We start from the raw sequence: 19,168 nt of genomic DNA, 5'->3' as shown, positions 1-19,168 counted from the left end.
TTTTATTGTTTATAACTATTAGCCCATTCCTTATCCTGCTTTTCTACAGTTCTATTTCAGTTCATATATTTAAAAGGGGCAATGCAGTTTAGCATAGTTCCTATATGGAGTATGAAAAGGATGTGCTGCCAGAGTTTATAGCTATTGCTCATTTCAAACCCTTGTCCCTTGCTGGGCTTTTAAATCCACATTGCATAGAGAAGATTTACAGCTTTCACTTACATGAAACCATACTACACTGTAAATATAAAATTATAATAAATACACATAAAAGAAATAGTGTAAGAAAAATATCAGTGTGGGGGTTTTTTTACGCGAAGCATTTTTACGCCTGCATTAAAAGAACATTAAATCAACCTCAGCTGGTGTAATTAAACGATAGGCAAACATTTTTACATTGCACTTCTTTGTTATCACATGCAGTGGTTTTTGGAAGCATTTGTCATACTGTGTACTCTGTCACAGGTGTAAATGTCATGCATGATCCAAACTGTGAGGCTCGTGACGAGGTTGTTTACTCTAGAACAATATACCCAAGGAGTGGTCAGTATCAGCAATGAATCAGCTGAAGCAGAGCACAGAATAAGTTTGGCTGTTTTGCCATGTGTGGAGTCAGCATCTCAAGCTCACATTTTCAGGGTCATCAGTGTTGTCACCACAACCACAGGTGTTGTGGACAGATGTTTAACATGGGTCCTGATCTTGGGACTGAACGTGAATTATATAATCAGCAGCTAGAAGGCATTCTTGCTGTGTACTTTTCCACACAATCAGTTTATTACTTCTTGTGGTCCATGACTGGTTTTGAAACCATCAAAAGTACTGTTGTTCTATCAGAGGAGGGGATAGTTCCCATGAACATGATTTTTAGGATTGCAGCTGGAATGCCGAGCAGCATCCCTAAATCTTAGGTCACTCTGCTCCTCTGGAAAATAACAGCTTGCTCTATGAAGGAGAGGTGAAGGAGTTCAAGTACTTCATGCTACTTTTTAGCGACCATGGAATCCACTGCAAAGTCACTCTACAATACCTTGGACGTGATAGGTGAGCCAGGCCAAGGCAAAACTCTTGATATACCAGTCAGCCTACATTCCTGCCTTTACCGGTGGTTAGGAAATTTGTCTAATGACCAGAAGTTTCCTTTGCAGGGTGGATGGATTTACTAATCAGGTGAGAAGTTTTGGCTCAAACACCTAATAAAAATGTCTCCCCCATTTCTCTCTCTTTCTCTTTTTTGTTTTTATTTTTTTAACAATAGACACCAATCAGTTATTTACTGGAGACATTACATATCATTAAATGCATTAAATGTAGAAAATGTTCAGAGCTGTATCATTATGTATAATGTTAGGGTTATTATTAGTATTAATGCATTAATGTGCAAGCATCATTTTAACACTGTACCCAGTGACGATGCATATGTTGAATGCAAAATATCAGCATGTGATGCATCTCAGGAGACCATGGTGGTATTGGTGTTACAAACTCCCATACACACATAATTTTCCTTTAGGGAGATATTTGTCTACTATAGGTTATTAAGCATGGGCAATAGTAACAGCTACAAAACAAATTAATAACACTAAAATCAGTTCAATTCAATTTTATGTATATAGCACCAAATCACAACAGTCGATTTGGGGCACTTTACATTATAAGGTAAAGAACAACAGCAACAATCAAATGACCCCCTATGAGAAAGCACTTGACGACAGTGGGAAGGAAAAACTCACTTTTAACAGGAAGAGACCTTTGGCAGACAGGACAATGTGGAAAAGAGTCAGATGTTAACAATAACTAATTATTAAATGCAGAGTGGTGTACTGGTAAAATGAGTGGAAAAAAGGTAAGTGAAGAAGAAATCACATGCATGAAGCAGGAAAACATTAAAAAAAAATCGGGTTTCAATTTAATCTTTCACGTTTGAATGTAACGTGTGACGACATGCTTTTATTTTGTACGTCCAAACGTCTAACTTCCGGCGCTTCTGCCGTCGTTTGCCGCTGTCTTGCGGCGGCGTCGCTCGGACAGCATTCCAGTCACGGTGTTTGGAGCGGCTCGGGGAGGCGGCACATTCCTGCGTAGGCGCGGTGGACTTTCCCGAACCGGACGTTGCTTCGTGTGGGCTGGAAAAAAAGGCGTTTAAAGTCAGCGGGAGCTAATGAAGCTGCTGGTGCGCCACGGCAGCTGTTAGCCGCTGTCAGCAGGTGCAGAGCCGAGGGAGGGGGAAAATGGCCCGGGAAAAGAAATCTGAACCTGTACCTGCTCGTCTTCAGGGAGTGTGACAGACTGATTGGGGGTGAGAGATTCGTTTTGTTTCTCTGGTAAAAGAAAAAAAGGAAAAGTTCTTATTGACAAAGGTGCTGTGGGGATTACTCACCGGAGTGACGGGAGAGTTTTATAAAGGTTGTTAAGTGAAGCGTTCATAAAAGTATGAAACACCCTTTAAAGTTAACCTCAGGTCGGCATACGTGCAAATAAAGACCACTGGCGTGTCAGTGAGCAAGTAAAAAACACTGAAGAGCAAATAGACATCAAGCTAACAGTGAGTTTATTATTGCGGGTGCTTGGCTACTTAATAACCCATTAACAGTTTGATTTCAGTGTTTTTGGCCATGGCCGGCTGCGGGCGGTGGTGCTACCGCACCTGCGTGTGCTGCCTGTCCGAGGAGGAGAAGAACACCATTGCTGTGGACAAAGAGATCAAGAGGATCCTGAAGCAACAGAAGAAGAAGGAGAGGAGGGAGATTAAAATCCTTTTGCTGGGTCAGTAGAGCACCACACACACCTGTTGGTTCATGCAGCAAAAAAATACCCCCACAAAACACAGGCTAAACAGACATTAAACTGCATTTAAAATTTGACAAGACACCCTAAGGTACACCCTGCATACAAATCAAGTCTGTTTGGCCTGTTTGGTGGCCTCTGCACATGAGTGAATAAGCTATGTAAGGCATGTGAGTATATGAAGAATGAACAATGGAGGTTGGGATTGATTATGCACCTGAAAACCACCTGTGGCACACAGCCCAGAAACATACAAGCCCAGTTTTGTTTTGTTTTTTGAGTTAGTCTGACAAGTTTCGGATTGTCTGATTTTAAGATAATTTCACCTTCCAGGCAGAGATACCCTGAGCTGGTGTCATAGGTGAAATATTTACATGATAAATGGTCTAGCTGACAGAAACTCAACTGACAACTCCTTTATTCAATCGTCTGAATTTGAATATTGCTACTGACTTTATTTTGTCTTGTTTCTGCAGCTTCTCTGTTGTTTGTTAGACAAAACCAAGTCATTTGAATGTATACGCTTGTCTTTTTAGTGCTTGTGTCAAACAGCAACCATTATAACACAAAGACCAGAAAGGTTTCCTGTATTTTAGGGCAACATGGACACAAGTTACACCCTTGTAATAATCAATGCATGATCCTCTTTTCAGATCCATACTTTCATGCTTTACTTTAAAAGAGTCTTAGTCATGGTTCATAATTAACCTTAATTACTCCGCCTGTCCCTCAAGAACAGCTCATGGGTCACGTTCTGATGTTCAGAGCTGTATGATTATCTTTTCTTTTCTTTTTTTTAAATGATGTCATACAGGTCTAAGACTTGACAAAAGTGTCTGAAACCAAGTGTGTAGAGCAGATTGAAGCCTGAGCTCACAGGAATTACTTTACATACAATGTCCTCATTATTATCGTTTAAAAGGTCAGCGTTGGGCTTAGGTAGAGAGCAAAAAGCAGCTGAGATTGTGAGAATTGTTCCTTTGATTTGTATCATCGTGATTTCAAATTTTGAATGGGCAGGAACAGACAGTGCCACCCTCACGTCCAGATACACGAGCTTGACAGGTGTAAACAAACCCAGGTGGAGCGGTCAGATTGAATTCGAAGAAGTCACTGGGCTGCTGCCAGGTCTCCGTTAGACAGAAAATCAAGTTTATGATGAATCAAAAGATCATAAACAAGAGATCCCTCGCTGGAGAGTGCTTGGACATTCATTTCTCATAATATATATACGATTGAAACATGAGGTAGAACATCATAGATCCACTTTATTGACATATATTGAATAAGTGGGCAGTGCAGTGTCGCAGGAGTTAGCGCTGTCTCTCCATGCTGGGGCCTTTCTGTGTCAAGTTTGCATGTTCTCCTTGTATCTTTGTGGGTTCTCTCTCGGTACTCCAGGTCCCTCACGGAGTTCAGAGACATGTGTTTGGTTAACTGGCTGTAGGTCTGAGTGTGAGCTTGAATGGCTTTCTGTCTCTGTGTTAGCCCTGCGACAGGTTGGCGACATGCACTTGCCTCCAACTCCCTCATGACCCAGAATTGGATTAGTGGTTAAAAAAATTGAATCAGTATTATTCATCCATCCATCTAAATGTGATAAAACAAAGAAAAGTCCCATATTTCTGTATATTAACAGGAAAGTATGCTTCTAAGTAATGATTATATACATTTTTGGTAAAAGTTTTGATTGTTGTAATTTTTTCAAAAAGAAAACCAAAAGAATAATACAAAACCAAATCCAATTTTTCTAAAAATGTCTAATACTGTATTAGTTAATCAACTCTCTATCTCTGCAGCTATACCTGAACCGCAGTATCTCGTTATGATAGCTATGCTGCTGCTTTGTGTCACTGTGAAAGAGCAGCAGATACCCATTAAATAGCACACAGTAAATGAGCGTGTCGTTTTTTGGGATGTTTTCAGCAGACCAAAAAGATAATGAGACGTGATACACGGAGGCCAGCCTTTCTTACGTCTTGTGCAAATATTTCTGTCATTTGCAAAAACTGGACTGTCAAGAAAACATCTTCAGCACATCTCACACAAACGCTGCTTTATGATTTTCCTTCAAAAGTTGTGTTGATTCCCAGAATAAAAAGTTTCAAGAGTTTAGTTTCCTCTAACTGACAACTGAACAAAAGAAACACATCCAAAGACCACTCACTCTTTCATCTGAGTGGTTAAGTTAGGATTTCAGGAGCGTTCACTGAAGTCTGTTCACTCCTCTGTACTCCTTGTCTGAGTGCAGGATGCAGACTTAAAAGATAGAACTTTATTTAGGCCATAAAAAAGTATAAATGCAATCACAGAGGCAACGCAGGAACCATAACAGATACCTGAAAATTAGACAGAGGAAAAGGCAGGACTATTTATACACAGAGGGCTGATTACACAGGAAACAGGTGGGAAACAAGGTACAGGTTAGCGCGCTTAGCACAGGTGAGAACAACAAGATATGAGGGGAGGAACAGAACTAAAACTATTAAAAATCAACACATTCATCACTAGAATGTAATAAGAACTGAGACTGAAATAATAAAGAAATCAAAAATTGGAATGAAGAACTCAACCAACAGTAATACAAAACACACAGAGCACTAAAGCATCAGTGAAAGCAAACAGAGAACAGTAAAATAATAAACACGACTTAAAACCCTGGGACTGAAACCATGTGAGAAGCAGCATAAATCCAGGGCGCTTGTTATGAAATACAGTCACCACACAGAATGATATGGATACAAAACAATAAAACAAGAAGGGGATAAAAGGTTGACAATAAACCGAGGTGTAACAGAACATAAATCAACTTTTTCCCTCGTCTCGTTCGGTGTATCTTTAACAGAGTATCTTTGATTCTAGTCTGCAGAGAAGGTACCTGCAACCTGTATATCAGGCCTTTTGTGTTTTGAATTGAGTGCTCGTTTTTCAGCTTCCTGTGGAATAAAGTCTCCTTATCACGCTACTTTATAGGTTGTATTCACAAAAAAGCTTAAGGTTAACACTTTGATCTCCCTAAGGCTACAGGAGGAACTTATCATAGGCTTGGATGCAAAAGAGAATGATTATGTGTTGTTTTAAAGCTGCTTTTCTGACCACTAAGGCTACACCCACATCTACGGGAATATTTTTTTAAACTAGGAGCTTCTGCTTTTGTTTTAAGAGACAATCCCATCCACATGAAACAGAGCTTCTGAAAATCTTCATGCTTTTCAGTGACCCTAAAAAGTTGATTCGGTTCATCTGGACATAGCTTCTTGAGATTTCCTTACCTGGATGATTGAGCATGCATCAAGAATTCTTTTCAGTGACCTAAAACATGGTTGTGGACAAAAGGCCAAAAACTGATATAAAAAACTGTTTTCCAAAATACCTGTGTGTGTGTGGGAAGGGCTTAAGGATAGCAAAATGTGATGCAAACACCAGCATATTACCACCTTTTAAAGATGTTGTGTTAAATGTTTAGTAGATATTGCAAATAGATATTGCAATATCTATAGTGTTTTTGCATAGATATTGCAAAAACACTATGAGAGCCTGCAAAAATGTACACATGAAACAGTGATAAAAAACAAAGAAAAAACTTTGTAAACTGTAAAAGTAAGACTGACGTTGTGTAAGAGTAGTGCACGTTCCATTAATAAATAACATGTACACTCTAAATCTAAGAAAAACATTTGCGTGGAGGTGCAATACTGGAGTATTTGTAGAATCTTATGTCTGACAGGTGTGTTCACTTGTCACAGAATGAGGAGTTATTATGCGGTTTTATATCAGTCTGAGGGACAAGAGCTCTGCAGCCTTTTTTGTCTGAAAGGTGCTGAAGTATTCTTGGAAATGGACGGGAATTGTGTTAATGTATGAATGTATGAATTACATTAAATCAGGTAGCACCATCGTCCCATCCTCTTAAATATACTGCTGACAGATAAGTGCTTTAACCTTCTCTCATAATTACAGCGTCTCCATTTTTTTCCCTGGGAATGCAGTGCATGTCTGGCCATTTTTAAAGCACCATTATTTTCAGTTAAAGAAAATAATCTAATCCGTTTCTCGTAACTCGATCTCATCTTTGATCGGAGGAAACCTGAATGAAGGATTTCTGCTTTAAATGTAAATTATTAGCTCTTCTGTTTGCTGCCTCAGGGACTGGGGAGAGTGGAAAAACCACCTTCATCCGACAGATGAGGATCATTCATGGACGAGGCTTCTCAGAGGAGGAGAGGAAGGCTTTCGCCAAATGCATCTACCAGAATATCTTAACTGCCATGACTGCAATGACAGGAGCGATGGCCATGCTCAGAATCCCCTACTCCAACCCACAGAACGAGGTAGATGCAGCATAAACACACACGGACACACCCAGTTACACATCAACGCTTATTCATAAACACGGGTGCCAGCACAGGTATGCGGGCGTCTGACCAGAAGTGCACTCCCAGGATTTGTGGGATTACGCCCACATTGAAGAAGAAGCATGAAACACGCTGGCACCAATATACGCGCATAGCGTTCTGTAGCCTATAAATAGCTGGTGGTTTTACTATAAACATGCACAAATCCTTGGTGCAAAGCTTCTGTTGAAGGATTAATTACACAGGATGTTAAAAAGCCTTGTATTCAATGTTTTTTAAGCATTCATCATGAAATCTCCTCACACTGAGAATCTTGTGCTGTCCTCCAGATTTACGCCAAGAGGCTGGAGGACGTAAGCATAGTACAGGTCACCCAACTGGAACGGGGCCATGTTGACGCAATCCGCCGCCTCTGGGCAGACTCGGGAATACGTGCCTGTTACAGCCGCCGCTGCGAGTACCAGCTCCTGGACTCTACAGAGTAGTGAGTAACTGTGCTTTGCTAGAAGTCAAAACTGCACCACACCCTCTGTGAGGGCTGGGACGCAATATCACATGATGAAATGCTGTCACAACAAAACACCAACAACAATATCAGGATATGGGAAATGATGATAGACGGCAAGTTTAGAAGAAAGTGCACGTCAGTATCTGTGGGGAAAAAAGGATAACCATATATAGACAAAACGTAGTGGCCGCCACCTCCTCTTAATCTTTGAATTCAGGTGCTTTTAGCCTCATTGCCACAAGGACATGAAATCAGGCACCTAGGCTTGAAGTCAGCCTTTATAAACATTTGTGAAGGAATTGGTCGTTCTTAAGAGCTTACCGAATCCAAGTGTGGCGTTTTAATAGGAAGCCACCACTGCATGCAGTTCTAAACCTCCTGAACTCTTTAACATCCAGACAAAAACTGTGTGCCTGGAGCTTCATGGCATGGTTTCAATGGCTGAGCAGCTCCTGTTGGTGTAATGTGTGGGTAGCCTGGCAATTTTCTCCATATGATGTAACCATTTAGATTTTGTTATCATCATTATTGATCGAGCTGCCTATTTTTTAACATCCCAGAGCCAAGATAAACACTCAAATCACAAAGTAAATAATTCTAACTCCTTATTTTAGGCTGTTGTTTGGGGAAAAAAATCCAATTTAAAACAGAAATGGCTACAAAACCTTCAGTTCAAAATGAACAACCTTCATTTCTTTCGACAGGAGACACGGCATGCCATTCAGTCAGTGTGCTGTTGCTTATTAATAGTCTGAAAAAGTCTTAATAAATAAGTAATACAGTGTAAGGTGTAACATAACAACCATAAAACAAAGAGTCGGTGATGCTGATTCTGTTAAAGCTGTTACACAAATGATGCAACAAAACATAAGCACAACAAACCCGTCATCCGTTGTAGTCATACTAATAACAGCTGTCCTCTTCAGTGAACGTGCTATATTTAGACAGGAAGAGGTTTGTGCTCCTTCTGCTGCTGTTTGGGGTTTCCATTTTTGCTGTTTTTTTAACGCTGTCACGATATAATAACATCTTTGGTATTCATTTAAATACCAAAGATGTTATTTGAAGGTCTTTATGTTGGCTAAAACAATGCGTTGAGCAGTCTAAGGAGCTTGGAAAGAAAAGTGTCTGGACTTCTTTAAGTTGCTTGAAGACGTTTCATCTCTCATCTGAGAAGCTTCTTCAGTTCTCGGATGAGAGATGAAACTTCTTCAAGCAACTTAAAGAAGTCCAGATGCTTTTCTTTCCAAGTTCATTAGACTACGATGACCTTGATGACTGAGAACCTTCACGGACAATGAGTCGAGCATTTTTGGATATTTTATCGACCAAACTATTCTGATGACAACTTTTCCCAGTTTGCTAAGTTTTAGGATCCCTTCAGATTTATGCCCTAACTGTGTCATTTTTTCCATTTTCCACCTCTGCTTGTCACTGAAATTGTATGTCGCGCTCACGGAGGAGTCTACGGGTTTTGTAGCTACATCCCAAAAACCATATTAAGCCAAAGTGTAGAGCTAACCTCAGACGGGCTTTTTATTATCAACGGGAAAAGACACAGTAGGTGTGAGCCGTACGCTAAAAGTATCTCAAGTGTCACAGAACAAAGCGTGGGCTCAGCCTGCCTCTGTTTTCCTTCTTTTATACTGCTGTTCTGGTCTGTGTTTACCCGGCAGTTCAGTCATCGCGGTGCGTGCTTGATAAGGGACAGGCAGTCAACATTAGCTAATGACAGCTTGTATCAACATGAGCCATAAAGCTGTGGTCTGTACACAGGCTGATGTGGACTCGCTCCATTCCCTTCTTGCATTTTTAATCAGTTTTTTCTATTCTGTCATCACCGGTTCATCATAAGTCTCGTGTCGCTTCAGTTTGTTTTACTCTGTCATTGACAGATGCAAAGTAAACAGAGGTAATATGCTTTAGTAGAAATATCCTCTAGTGTGAGAAACAGATTTTTTTTTTTGCTGTTGTAATATTTTTTCTCTCTTCGGCCCCATCGTGTCTCTCTTTCAGCTACATGAATAATCTGGACCGCATCACCTCCCAGGACTACATCCCCACTGAACAGGACGTGCTGAGAGTTCGATTCCCCACCACGGGCATCCACGACTACTCCTTTACCGTCAATACCATCACACTAAGGTGACCAATCCTCGGATTTCTAACCTCTCACAGGGACAAATCCAATACCTTCACTATTCACTGCACTGTGGAAAAAATACTATTGACTCTTGCAGAGGCTTTGTCTGCTCACGCCTGCTTGGACGCAATAGGATCGCATTTCTGATTGCCTCTGTGCAGACTTCATGTGGGTTTTATTTTGAAAATGTGTAGGCAGTCAGACTAAGCTTTGACAACAGATCCAAAGTTTATTTCTAAAGGACATTGTGTTCCAACATATTATGACACAGACTCTTAAAAGCATTTGAAGTCGACCTAGTAAAAGCCTTTCTTTACTTTCTTTCACATGTATACTGTTACAGAGGGGGAGTGCTGATATTAAACGTGGCCAAAGTTTCACTGTGCGTGTACAAGTAATACGTATGAGCCAAAAGATCACACACTTTGTGTCAGGCAGTTATTTTTACTCTTGAATCTTTATGATGTCACAGAGGGAGGGCATCCTTGGCTTTCAGCACAGCAATCCCAACAACCAGGTGACCAAAATAAGCTTTATTTAAAACTGTGAATCATGCAGAGCTCTTCTGCTAGACTCTAAGAGTACAAATATGGAGCTGGAAATGAACATAATAGGTGCACTTTAAACTAAAGAGAAAACATATCTGGATCAATTAATGGCAAAATAAAAAAGTGAACGAAAGGCAAAGAGGCATTTTTGTCCTTTAGTAAAGTACGTCATGTTCTAAGAAGGACATCTCCACTTCACATCGCAGCTTATTAGCACATTACGGATGTGAGGGCACCGTGTAAGCATTGAAAGAGTGGGAAGCGCTTGTTTTTCTTGCATTTGTACAGAAGCACATTGGCGTTCATGAAGGTTTTCTTAATTAGCAGTGCATCTTGGGTACAACTGTAAGTGGTTTGGGAAATGCTCGGAGCAATGGAAGGGAACGTTTAGCTCAGTGACGAGGTGTGGCTGACCCCGTTGCTAGGTGCGACATAGTTTTTCAAAAGGTGGACACAAAGCGGCCAGTTATAAAAAGGCCTGATTAAATAAATTAGTATCCATTAAGACATGCTGTAATAATGAATACTATTTTATGCAGTGAACATCTTTGTTGAATAAATTGGATACTTCATCTCTCGCAGGCACCTGTTCCAGTGTGGATACTTGTTATATTCATTTGCTTCATTTGCTAATTTTAGTACTTAATTGATTTAATATTAACAAAGGAATTAGCTCACATCAGGTACGCAGGGACACAGAGGAAAACCTGCACGTTAATGAATGCCTCTTGTGTGATTTGCTGGTGCAGGGTTCTGTCATAGTTTTTGCATTTTTCCTAGGTGTGCCAGATGCCTCACTGCCTCGATCACTATCATTTTTGGCATTACAGTGTTACTTTGTTGGGCAGGAGAAGTAAGCACACCTCCAGTGAGATCCCTGCTCGATCTCACATTTGGCGTTTCCGCTGCTTACGGTCATTTGGCAATTTGTTGTTTGTCTTTTGTTTGTTCTTTTACACGTTTCCTTCCTCTGATCACTGATAGGATTGTGGACGTCGGCGGTCAGAAGTCGGAGCGGCGGAAGTGGATCCACTGCTTTGAAAATGTCACCTCCCTCATCTTCCTTGCGTCGCTCAGCGAGTATGACCAAGTCCTGGAGGAGAAAGACACAACTGTAAGAGCGCCTCTGACTCTCATTCAGTTTACAGCTCCAGATTATGAACACAGTCATAGGATCTGTGCAGATTTATCTACCAGATAGTTTACCAGCTATTCTAAGGTGCTTGGAATATTTATATGTAGGTGCTCAGCCATCCAGGTCATTGTAGTCAAAGAAGGTAACTGGACTTCTTTAGGTTTGCAAAGATGCTTCACCTCTCATCCCAGGTATTTAAGAGAGGCAGAGAGTTCCATGTATTTAGCCTTATGGGGGGTTGTCTTCTGAGGGTTGTTGACCCACTATTGATCATCTGCAACATCACGTGAAAAAAAAAAAGGCGTGGGTTATTACCTTCAGTGAGAATGTTGAAGGTTGAAAACACTCGGAGACCAACGCGCCATGTGACCTATCGAGGTCACCTGAGTTGAGGTGTGATCGGGGGTTGAAGGTCCTGGAAAGGGTTATCAAGGCTGCGTTGTAGGTGGCTGACGGATGGTGTTGCAATGCCGTGTTTTGATTACCTCGGAAGTCAGAACTTGGGAGTTTGTAACACTCTTTTTTCACTTCAGCGCCTTATATGTCACAACGTCGCTCTTGTCCTCGGCTGGCCGACGACCCAACAAAAACACAAGCAACAGCGGCCCACAGACCGGTTGTACCACATGCTTTGTACACTGCCTTCATCTGACAACAGAGCTCACTGCAGGCAGACTTCTGCTCAGCCAAAAAAAACAAAACAAAACAAAACAGCTTAAGGGTGAAAGCACAGAGAGGCCTTGCCCCAACCCACCATGTGACCTATTGTGGTCACCTGAGGCAAGGTGTGATCGGGGGTTGAAGCGTCTGGGAAGGGATCTCAAGCCTGCACTGTAGGTGGCAGACAGCTGGTGTCGTAAGCCACCACCTCAGTTTAAAGATGGCTGTTCACACTGGACATAGATCTTGCAAAATGCACAGCACATTTACCATTACACACAGCATACACCGGATTGTTTAGCTTATGTTTGGGAGTTTTTGTAATTTGTTAATAAGTAATGCAGTATATATATGTGTACTGGAGTCATAAATGTGTCTGTCGCTACAGTCATTCCATCGTTTCACCAGCAGGTCTCGCTCTTGTACAACAAAGCCTCTCTCTTATCTCCTCTCAGCCTTTGCAGCCCCCTATCGCCTTCTTCTTCCCTCCCATCCTGTCACTGATCCGTTTATCTCTCCCAGACACTTTCTGGTCTGCCATCGCATTTATTAACCTCCACTGTGGTCCATATGCTGCCCATAAACAACCTATTTCCTCTCTTTGAAGGACTGGTTTCTCCCTGCCTCTGTGATAATGCTCTGTGTCCTCCCCAGAACCGCATGCTGGAGAGTCTGGCTCTGTTCTACACCACCATTCACTCCCAGTGGTTCCTCAACACCTCCATCATCCTCTTCCTCAACAAGACTGACATCCTGACTGATAAAATCAAAACATCAGACCTGCAGAAATACTTCCCCAGTTTCACAGGTCAGCTGGTCTTCTGTTTGTTTGCATTTAGGGTGAGGGTGTGTTGTAGTTTTGCTAGCAACTATCGGACAACTGATCAAACAATTTGTAAAAAAAGAAAGAAAAGAAAAGAAAACCATATTCCAAGTATTTTAGTTAATTTGAACGCTCTTTGTGAAGATTTGGTCAGACTGTAAGATGTCTGTGAGTGCCTGTGCTGAAGTTGGGGCACTTGTGTGTTTGTGAGTTGTGGTGGATTTAATAATGGCGGGGAGCACTGAGAGCACTAAGGGTTTGATATTTGTGAATCAGTCCGACACTCAGCCTCAACGTGGAGGTTTCAGACATTCAAATAAGAAATCACAGCAGCATTGAAGGCTGAGCCCAGTCAGCAGCCAGATTTCACTGCCATCAACAATTACAATTGCAGCTCATTGTTTGCAAGCGTTTATTTTCATCGCAGCGTGGACACAATCATGTCCAAGACATGAGGGCTGTGATGTTATTCGGCTTCAGCCAATTTGCTTTGAGCATGCAACAATTTCATCACGCCCTTCTACACCTGGTACAAAATGTGTCATTTCCAAAAACGTGTGTGCAAAGTGATTTCATTTTCTAATTCTAAACTTGAAAGTCTCTCCCTCTGTCGCTGTCACTACTGCCACCAGACATTTTTTGCTCTTCCCTTCTTGCTTTTTTCTTTTCTTTCGTTGCTCCCTTCCTTTCTACTTTATCGTCTTCTTTCTTTATTTACTTCATTCATTCCTTCCTTCTTAGCATCTTCCGCATTTCCTTGTTGCTTTCTTTATTCTGTTCCTTCTTTTCTTCCTTCCTTTCTCACCATCTTTCCCCTCTTCCTCCCCCTTTCGGATATCTTTACCCTCTTCCTGTCTTCCTTTCTTCCTTGGCCTCTTCCTTCTTTTTCTCAGGTCTTTGCCACCTTCCTGCCTTATTGCTCACCATCTTTGCCCTCATCCTTGCTTCCTTCCTTCTATCTTTCTGTCCATTCTTCCTACTTCTTCCGTCTCGTCTTACTTTGTTTCCTTCTTTATTTCTTTCTTGTAGATGAGTCACTTCAGGTACTCTGTGTGCTTAATGACGAGGTTGCAGCCTTTAACTCTGCTGCTGTTAGAGGCTGTAGGGTGCCCCCCTCACCCCCACACACCACCGCTCTCTCTCTGTAACCCATGGCAACCACAGACAGATACTGTCCTTCCTGCAAGCCCTGCACCCCCACCTGAATACCCCCAGGTGTACAAGTGTGTGTGTGTGGAAGATTGAAATGAGTGACTGAAAGTGAAAATTTGCACATGTGTATGTGCAGTGCACACACTTTGTTTTACCACTAGCATTAGCGGGGTAAAATAATGACTCACACAGGGTCAAGCTCTTTGATGTCAATTTAACCTTAATGACAACTGTGAACAGCTCCTAGCACTGGCTGCTATTTGCCGCTAATGTGGCTGTGTTCCAGTGCAGGGACTGTGTGCTCCTTATTACTGCTACCGTGACTACTTCTGAAGGCTATACCTGTTAATAATCCCTGCAGTCTTCTACTGTTTTTAAAGAGTGAGGAGCTGATTTGAACTTGCAGTGAAATGTTTAGAAATGGTATTATTATCATCAAGAAGGTATTCTAAATGATCTCTGTTTACGGTTTTTCGAATATATTATTTGCAGGGGGGTTTTTCATCTGCTCAGCATGGGGGTGGAATAAAGTCGAGCATAGTGTTAGTTCAGGCAGACCTTGGAGTCAAGCTCTGCATGCCATTGTGATCGCTCTGCTGATATCCTTCTATGCAACTTTAGCCACCTCTGCAAGCTGCTTTGCAACCCAACCATCCATGTCAATTCTGTTGACACTGAACCTTCTGTTCTGTTTTGGGGTTTCACTCTCGCAGGATTTTTTAAGGGCTTGTTTGACACCAAATGGGATTTAGAAGTCAGTACAAAGATGACAACATTAATAAAATAAATAATTGTACATAATTATTAGTTTGGGACTGTGACAGTGGTTTGTTGCTATAGTACAAGTTTTCCATTAGGACACACCATCCTGGTGACTTGACAGAGATGGGTTTCAAATAAGTTCTAGTAGGCACTGAAATAGAAAACAGAAAAAAAACTGGCTCCTGGCTGTGATCACCTTTTTATTCAGTTTGCATGTGTGAGCTGTTGTTCAGCTGGCTCAAAAAACACCAGCTGGGAATTTACAAAGGTCTTTTTTTAAGCTAACAGCATTTTTTTCAGGATTACTGATGGGCAAATGCTGAAAGTTGGCTCTAAATTCGAAATTGAAAATGCTTTGCCATGTTGATTAATCCAATTTCCATCTCATGCTTAGTGACAAGTAAATCTAAAATTCTCTGATGTCTTTGTTCTTCTCCATCAGTCGGTTTATTCCACCCAAATTCATCTCTTTGTTGTCCACTTCCATCTTTCACTTCCACTCTTTAACAGGCAGGAAACATGACCCCGAAGATGCTATGAAGTTCATCTGCAAGATGTACGAGCAGCAGGCCGTCAACCACAACAACCGGGAGGCGTGGAAGACTCTGTACCCCCACTTCACCTGTGCCACGGACACCAACAACATCCGCAGGGTCTTCAGCGACGTGAAGGACACAGTGCTGCTCAAGTCTCTAAGGGACTATGGGATCATCTGAACTTTTACCAGGCAATGAAAGCCAGGAGGAAAGATGGTTCGTGTCTCTTTGTGGACCTTTTACTTGTATGAGAGAAAGCCAAAATGGGATTTCTCTTTTCCACATAAAATTCCTTCTAAAGTGCGGAAGTCAGAACATCAGGCTTGCTTAATATTTTTGTGCCCCTAGTCCTCCTCTCATTCTTCATTTTAATTAAGACGCAAGTGGAGATTGAAAGCACTTTAGTTTCATCACCACGACTATCTCAACTTTACTCTCATCCTCTTCTTCTGTTCAGGAAGTATTTGAAACACATGACGAGGAGCCGGTAAACACTCTCGTTTCTCTCAGCTTGCAGCTTTTTTGCCCAATTTGATGTTTCTTTTTTTAAGATGAAGAGGCGTTCGGGTCATGCCGTGACTGAATTGATCCATAATTGAAGCGGGAGCAGAGATGCTATGAAGTGCTGTGCCGCCATTAACAGAGTAATGACTTTTACAAGTGGAGATGGGGCCCACATGAATGCAACACCACTGTCACACATTCTAAGTGCTTTATGTGTATCTTCCAGTCCCATTCAGGTACCGTAGAAGCCAATGCACACTCCAACGCAAACTGTAAACACAAAGCGTTACTGTTATGAGCTGTATGGGCAATATAGTTACAAACTACTGCACTCTTTATTATTAGATAACCTGAATGTGGGCGATTGTTGTCACAGCACTGTCCTTCATTGTTTCTGAAAAACACCCACCGGCGTGCCAAAATCCCGATTGATTATAGTTATCTTTCACTGCCAGTATTTCTTTCATGTTATCTGTATTCAACACATCTGTTCAGCACAGTCGCCGTCATTTGATGAGCAGAAATCTGCAACTGCCACCTGTTGAGTCAGCGTACAATGCCGTGACAGCACTACAGGACAACAGACTAACTTTTGACTTTAGTGGCCGTGAGAGTAAGTTGCTCTTAAATGATATAAATGTGGAAAGAAACTACAGACTATATGTTGGAGTGGATCTGGACTGAAGTAAAAATTGTATAAACTGTATAAACTCCAAAAGCCAGATGAAGGAAAGTTTAAAAGTATTGAGGTTTGTTTAGATTCACTTTTTTTTCCAGTTTTTTTTAACTTCTCAGCTTCTCTTTTAACTAACAAACTTGCAGTTTTTTAGTCAAACACTAATTAAAGTGTTCTGTAAAGCAGCTTCGCGTTGGGAATCCATCTGTCAGAGACTCTAAATCCTGACTGGCTCCTATTGTGCTCTTATGATGCAAAAATAGCCAACTGTTTGCTCAATTATTTTGTCAGAGTGTCCAAAAACTCTGCTAAAGCTGGTTTAGGTACTTAAAGAGGACATCTTGTACTTTGATTCAAAAATGTTCCCTCACAAGCTTCGTCGTGCCACTGGCAACAAATTACCTCTACTTGCTGTCAAATTGTTCAGACAAGGCCACAGACATCCATCATTTCTGCGGTTTTTGTTCACTGGGTTTTTGGCAGATGAATGTATTTAAGGAGTTAACATTTTGCGCAAAGAACGGGATGTGAAATGCTATTGTTGTTTTAGCCTCCAGAGCTGGCAGCTGCTGGAAGCTGGCCAGCAAAACAGAGTGGGCTCACTGAGAGGAGGAGTGCTCCAGAGTAAAGACAAAGACCTGAAAAATAAATGTCACGTCCCATCTGAATGCGTATCATTCAGTTTTTTCAAAAATACAGCAGGACATAGTCCTCTTAGCTTGACTTTTAAACGTCCAGTTCACATACGGTAAGCTAGAGAAAAGCAGGTTTCTGTACTTGAAGTTGTCAAGCACCAGTTTCTTCCAACTCTGCTCGATATTTCTGTCAACTCCAAACACAATTCATGCTCTGTGTTAAAATCATCACCACTCAGAGAGCTGATTGTTTTGTGAACTTATTTTATAAAGTTAAAGATGGTAAAAGGTAAAAAAAAAACAAAAACAAAAACCTCAGCAGGTGATGCCTCATTTTGACAAAACTGTTCCTTTGTTGGCTTTTATTTATTAGCAAAAGCAACTTTCTGTTTTTATATTTTCACCTTGTATATTTTGAAAAATTTGGATTTGGGAGAAGCTAACAAAATATTCAGTAATTTCACTACATTAACAGTCAATTTATAAAATTTATATAATTTGCATAATTAAAACATAAAGTATTTTATCCAAGCTGGTAATTGTTGTCATTGGAGATACTTATTTCTTATAATGTGTTAATGGTTATTGTGATAGCATGCCATGTGTGTATTCCACGATTATTGTGTTTCCACAACGGCGTTGTAATCCAAACATTTTACATAATTACAAAGAAGCAACCTCTGGGTCCGAAGAAGTTTATCCAGCATGCAAGTGCTTTAAACTGCAGTTCCTCTAACAGCCACTTGAGGCTCTAAAAGCAAGTAAATGGTCATAAATCCGACCAATATAGGATCTATTTGACTGATATTTGCAATTCAAAAGTGTGACATTTCGCCCGGTATTTTTTAGACACACAAAACATACAGTAAACAGATTTCCCTAGCACTTGTCAGGTTTAGTTATTTAAACGCTGAAAAGGCAAAGTCCAGAAACCAATGGATGACCTCACTACGTCCTTCTTTTATCTACAGTCTGTGAGAATTACTGACACCAAACAAAGCTGCGTGGAAAAGAATATTAAACCAACCTTTTATGATATTAATCGTGTGTTTGAGTTCTGCTCAGTGAGCCTCATTTTATGCCAAGTTGAAAATGCCAGTGACTTTAATGAATTTAACTGACTTTGAAGCTAATATCAGCTCACAGTGGTGGTGCCAGCTGCTTTTTTATTGACTCTATATAAAGTGTTTTGATCTTGACTCTGCTACATTTTTCAGATGTGGCAGCTATATTTTTACATCTTTGATGATGCCCTCTAACAGAAAAGTGTAATTCTACTGTACATGATACCTTTGTGTTTGATTTCATTGTAACTGCTGTATTTTTTAAAACATTGTTGACCAACAGGATGTAAACTGTGTGTTTGAGCTACTGTGTGTGGTAGGTAACTATTTTTCCGAATTGGGAACCCTCTAATTTGGTGACAGTGAATTATTTTATGTAGAATCTGGTGGAGGAAGTGGACGTTTTTATAGTTAATATTAAAAAAAACCTCTAAACATTCCTGTTCTTCCTTCTTTCTTTGTGTCACTATTCACTATGCAGCAGGCAGGTTTTGCACCCAGTAATATCAATAGAATGGATACCAATGCTGATATTGGTTTCAGATTGATACTAGCACAATAGAAACAAAGTATCAGTCCTATCCTCTAAGTTCAGTGTCTAGCCCACTGATTTTTGTTTAAAAAAAAAAAATGTTTTTGGAGGTAAAACTACTAGCCTTACCCAATATGCAGGACTCAGGAGACCAGGGACTTAACTTAAGGTCACCTTTGCTAGTGAAACTTATGGGAAAAGATACAAAATGCAACGCTGAGCCAAAAGTACAAAAACTTGGCGACAAAGGGAAACCACTGAATAACGTAGCACGCACCATGAAGGAGAACAGGACAAGGAACTGAGGAAACAGGGTTTAAATACACACATTAGGGAAAGCGGACACAG

The 19,168-nt window shown here is 40.9% G+C and overlaps 1 protein-coding gene across 2 annotated transcripts; it reads left to right on the top strand.

The window, feature by feature from the left end:
• Window positions 1-2,025: 2,025 nt before the first annotated feature.
• On the top strand, window positions 2,026-18,725 carry LOC116309215 (guanine nucleotide-binding protein subunit alpha-11-like). Of its 2 annotated transcripts, none has more exons than XM_031725763.2 (8): window positions 2,026-2,299; window positions 2,605-2,766; window positions 6,934-7,118; window positions 7,472-7,626; window positions 9,667-9,795; window positions 11,326-11,455; window positions 12,791-12,944; window positions 15,384-18,725. In XM_031725763.2, the coding sequence occupies exons 2-8, from the start codon at window positions 2,616-2,618 to the stop codon at window positions 15,587-15,589; spliced, it is 1,110 nt and encodes a 369-aa protein (XP_031581623.1). In that variant the 5' UTR covers window positions 2,026-2,299; window positions 2,605-2,615; the 3' UTR covers window positions 15,590-18,725. The 2 variants fall into 2 exon arrangements, with proteins under 2 accessions (XP_031581623.1, XP_031581622.1); XM_031725762.2 differs by having other exon boundaries at window positions 2,027-2,299; window positions 2,594-2,766.
• Window positions 18,726-19,168: the final 443 nt, after the last annotated feature.

Source organism: Oreochromis aureus, linkage group 23 (assembly GCF_013358895.1).
Source record: "Oreochromis aureus strain Israel breed Guangdong linkage group 23, ZZ_aureus, whole genome shotgun sequence".
Taxonomy (NCBI): domain Eukaryota; kingdom Metazoa; phylum Chordata; class Actinopteri; order Cichliformes; family Cichlidae; genus Oreochromis; species Oreochromis aureus.
This window is presented reverse-complemented; position numbering and strand designations above follow the sequence as displayed.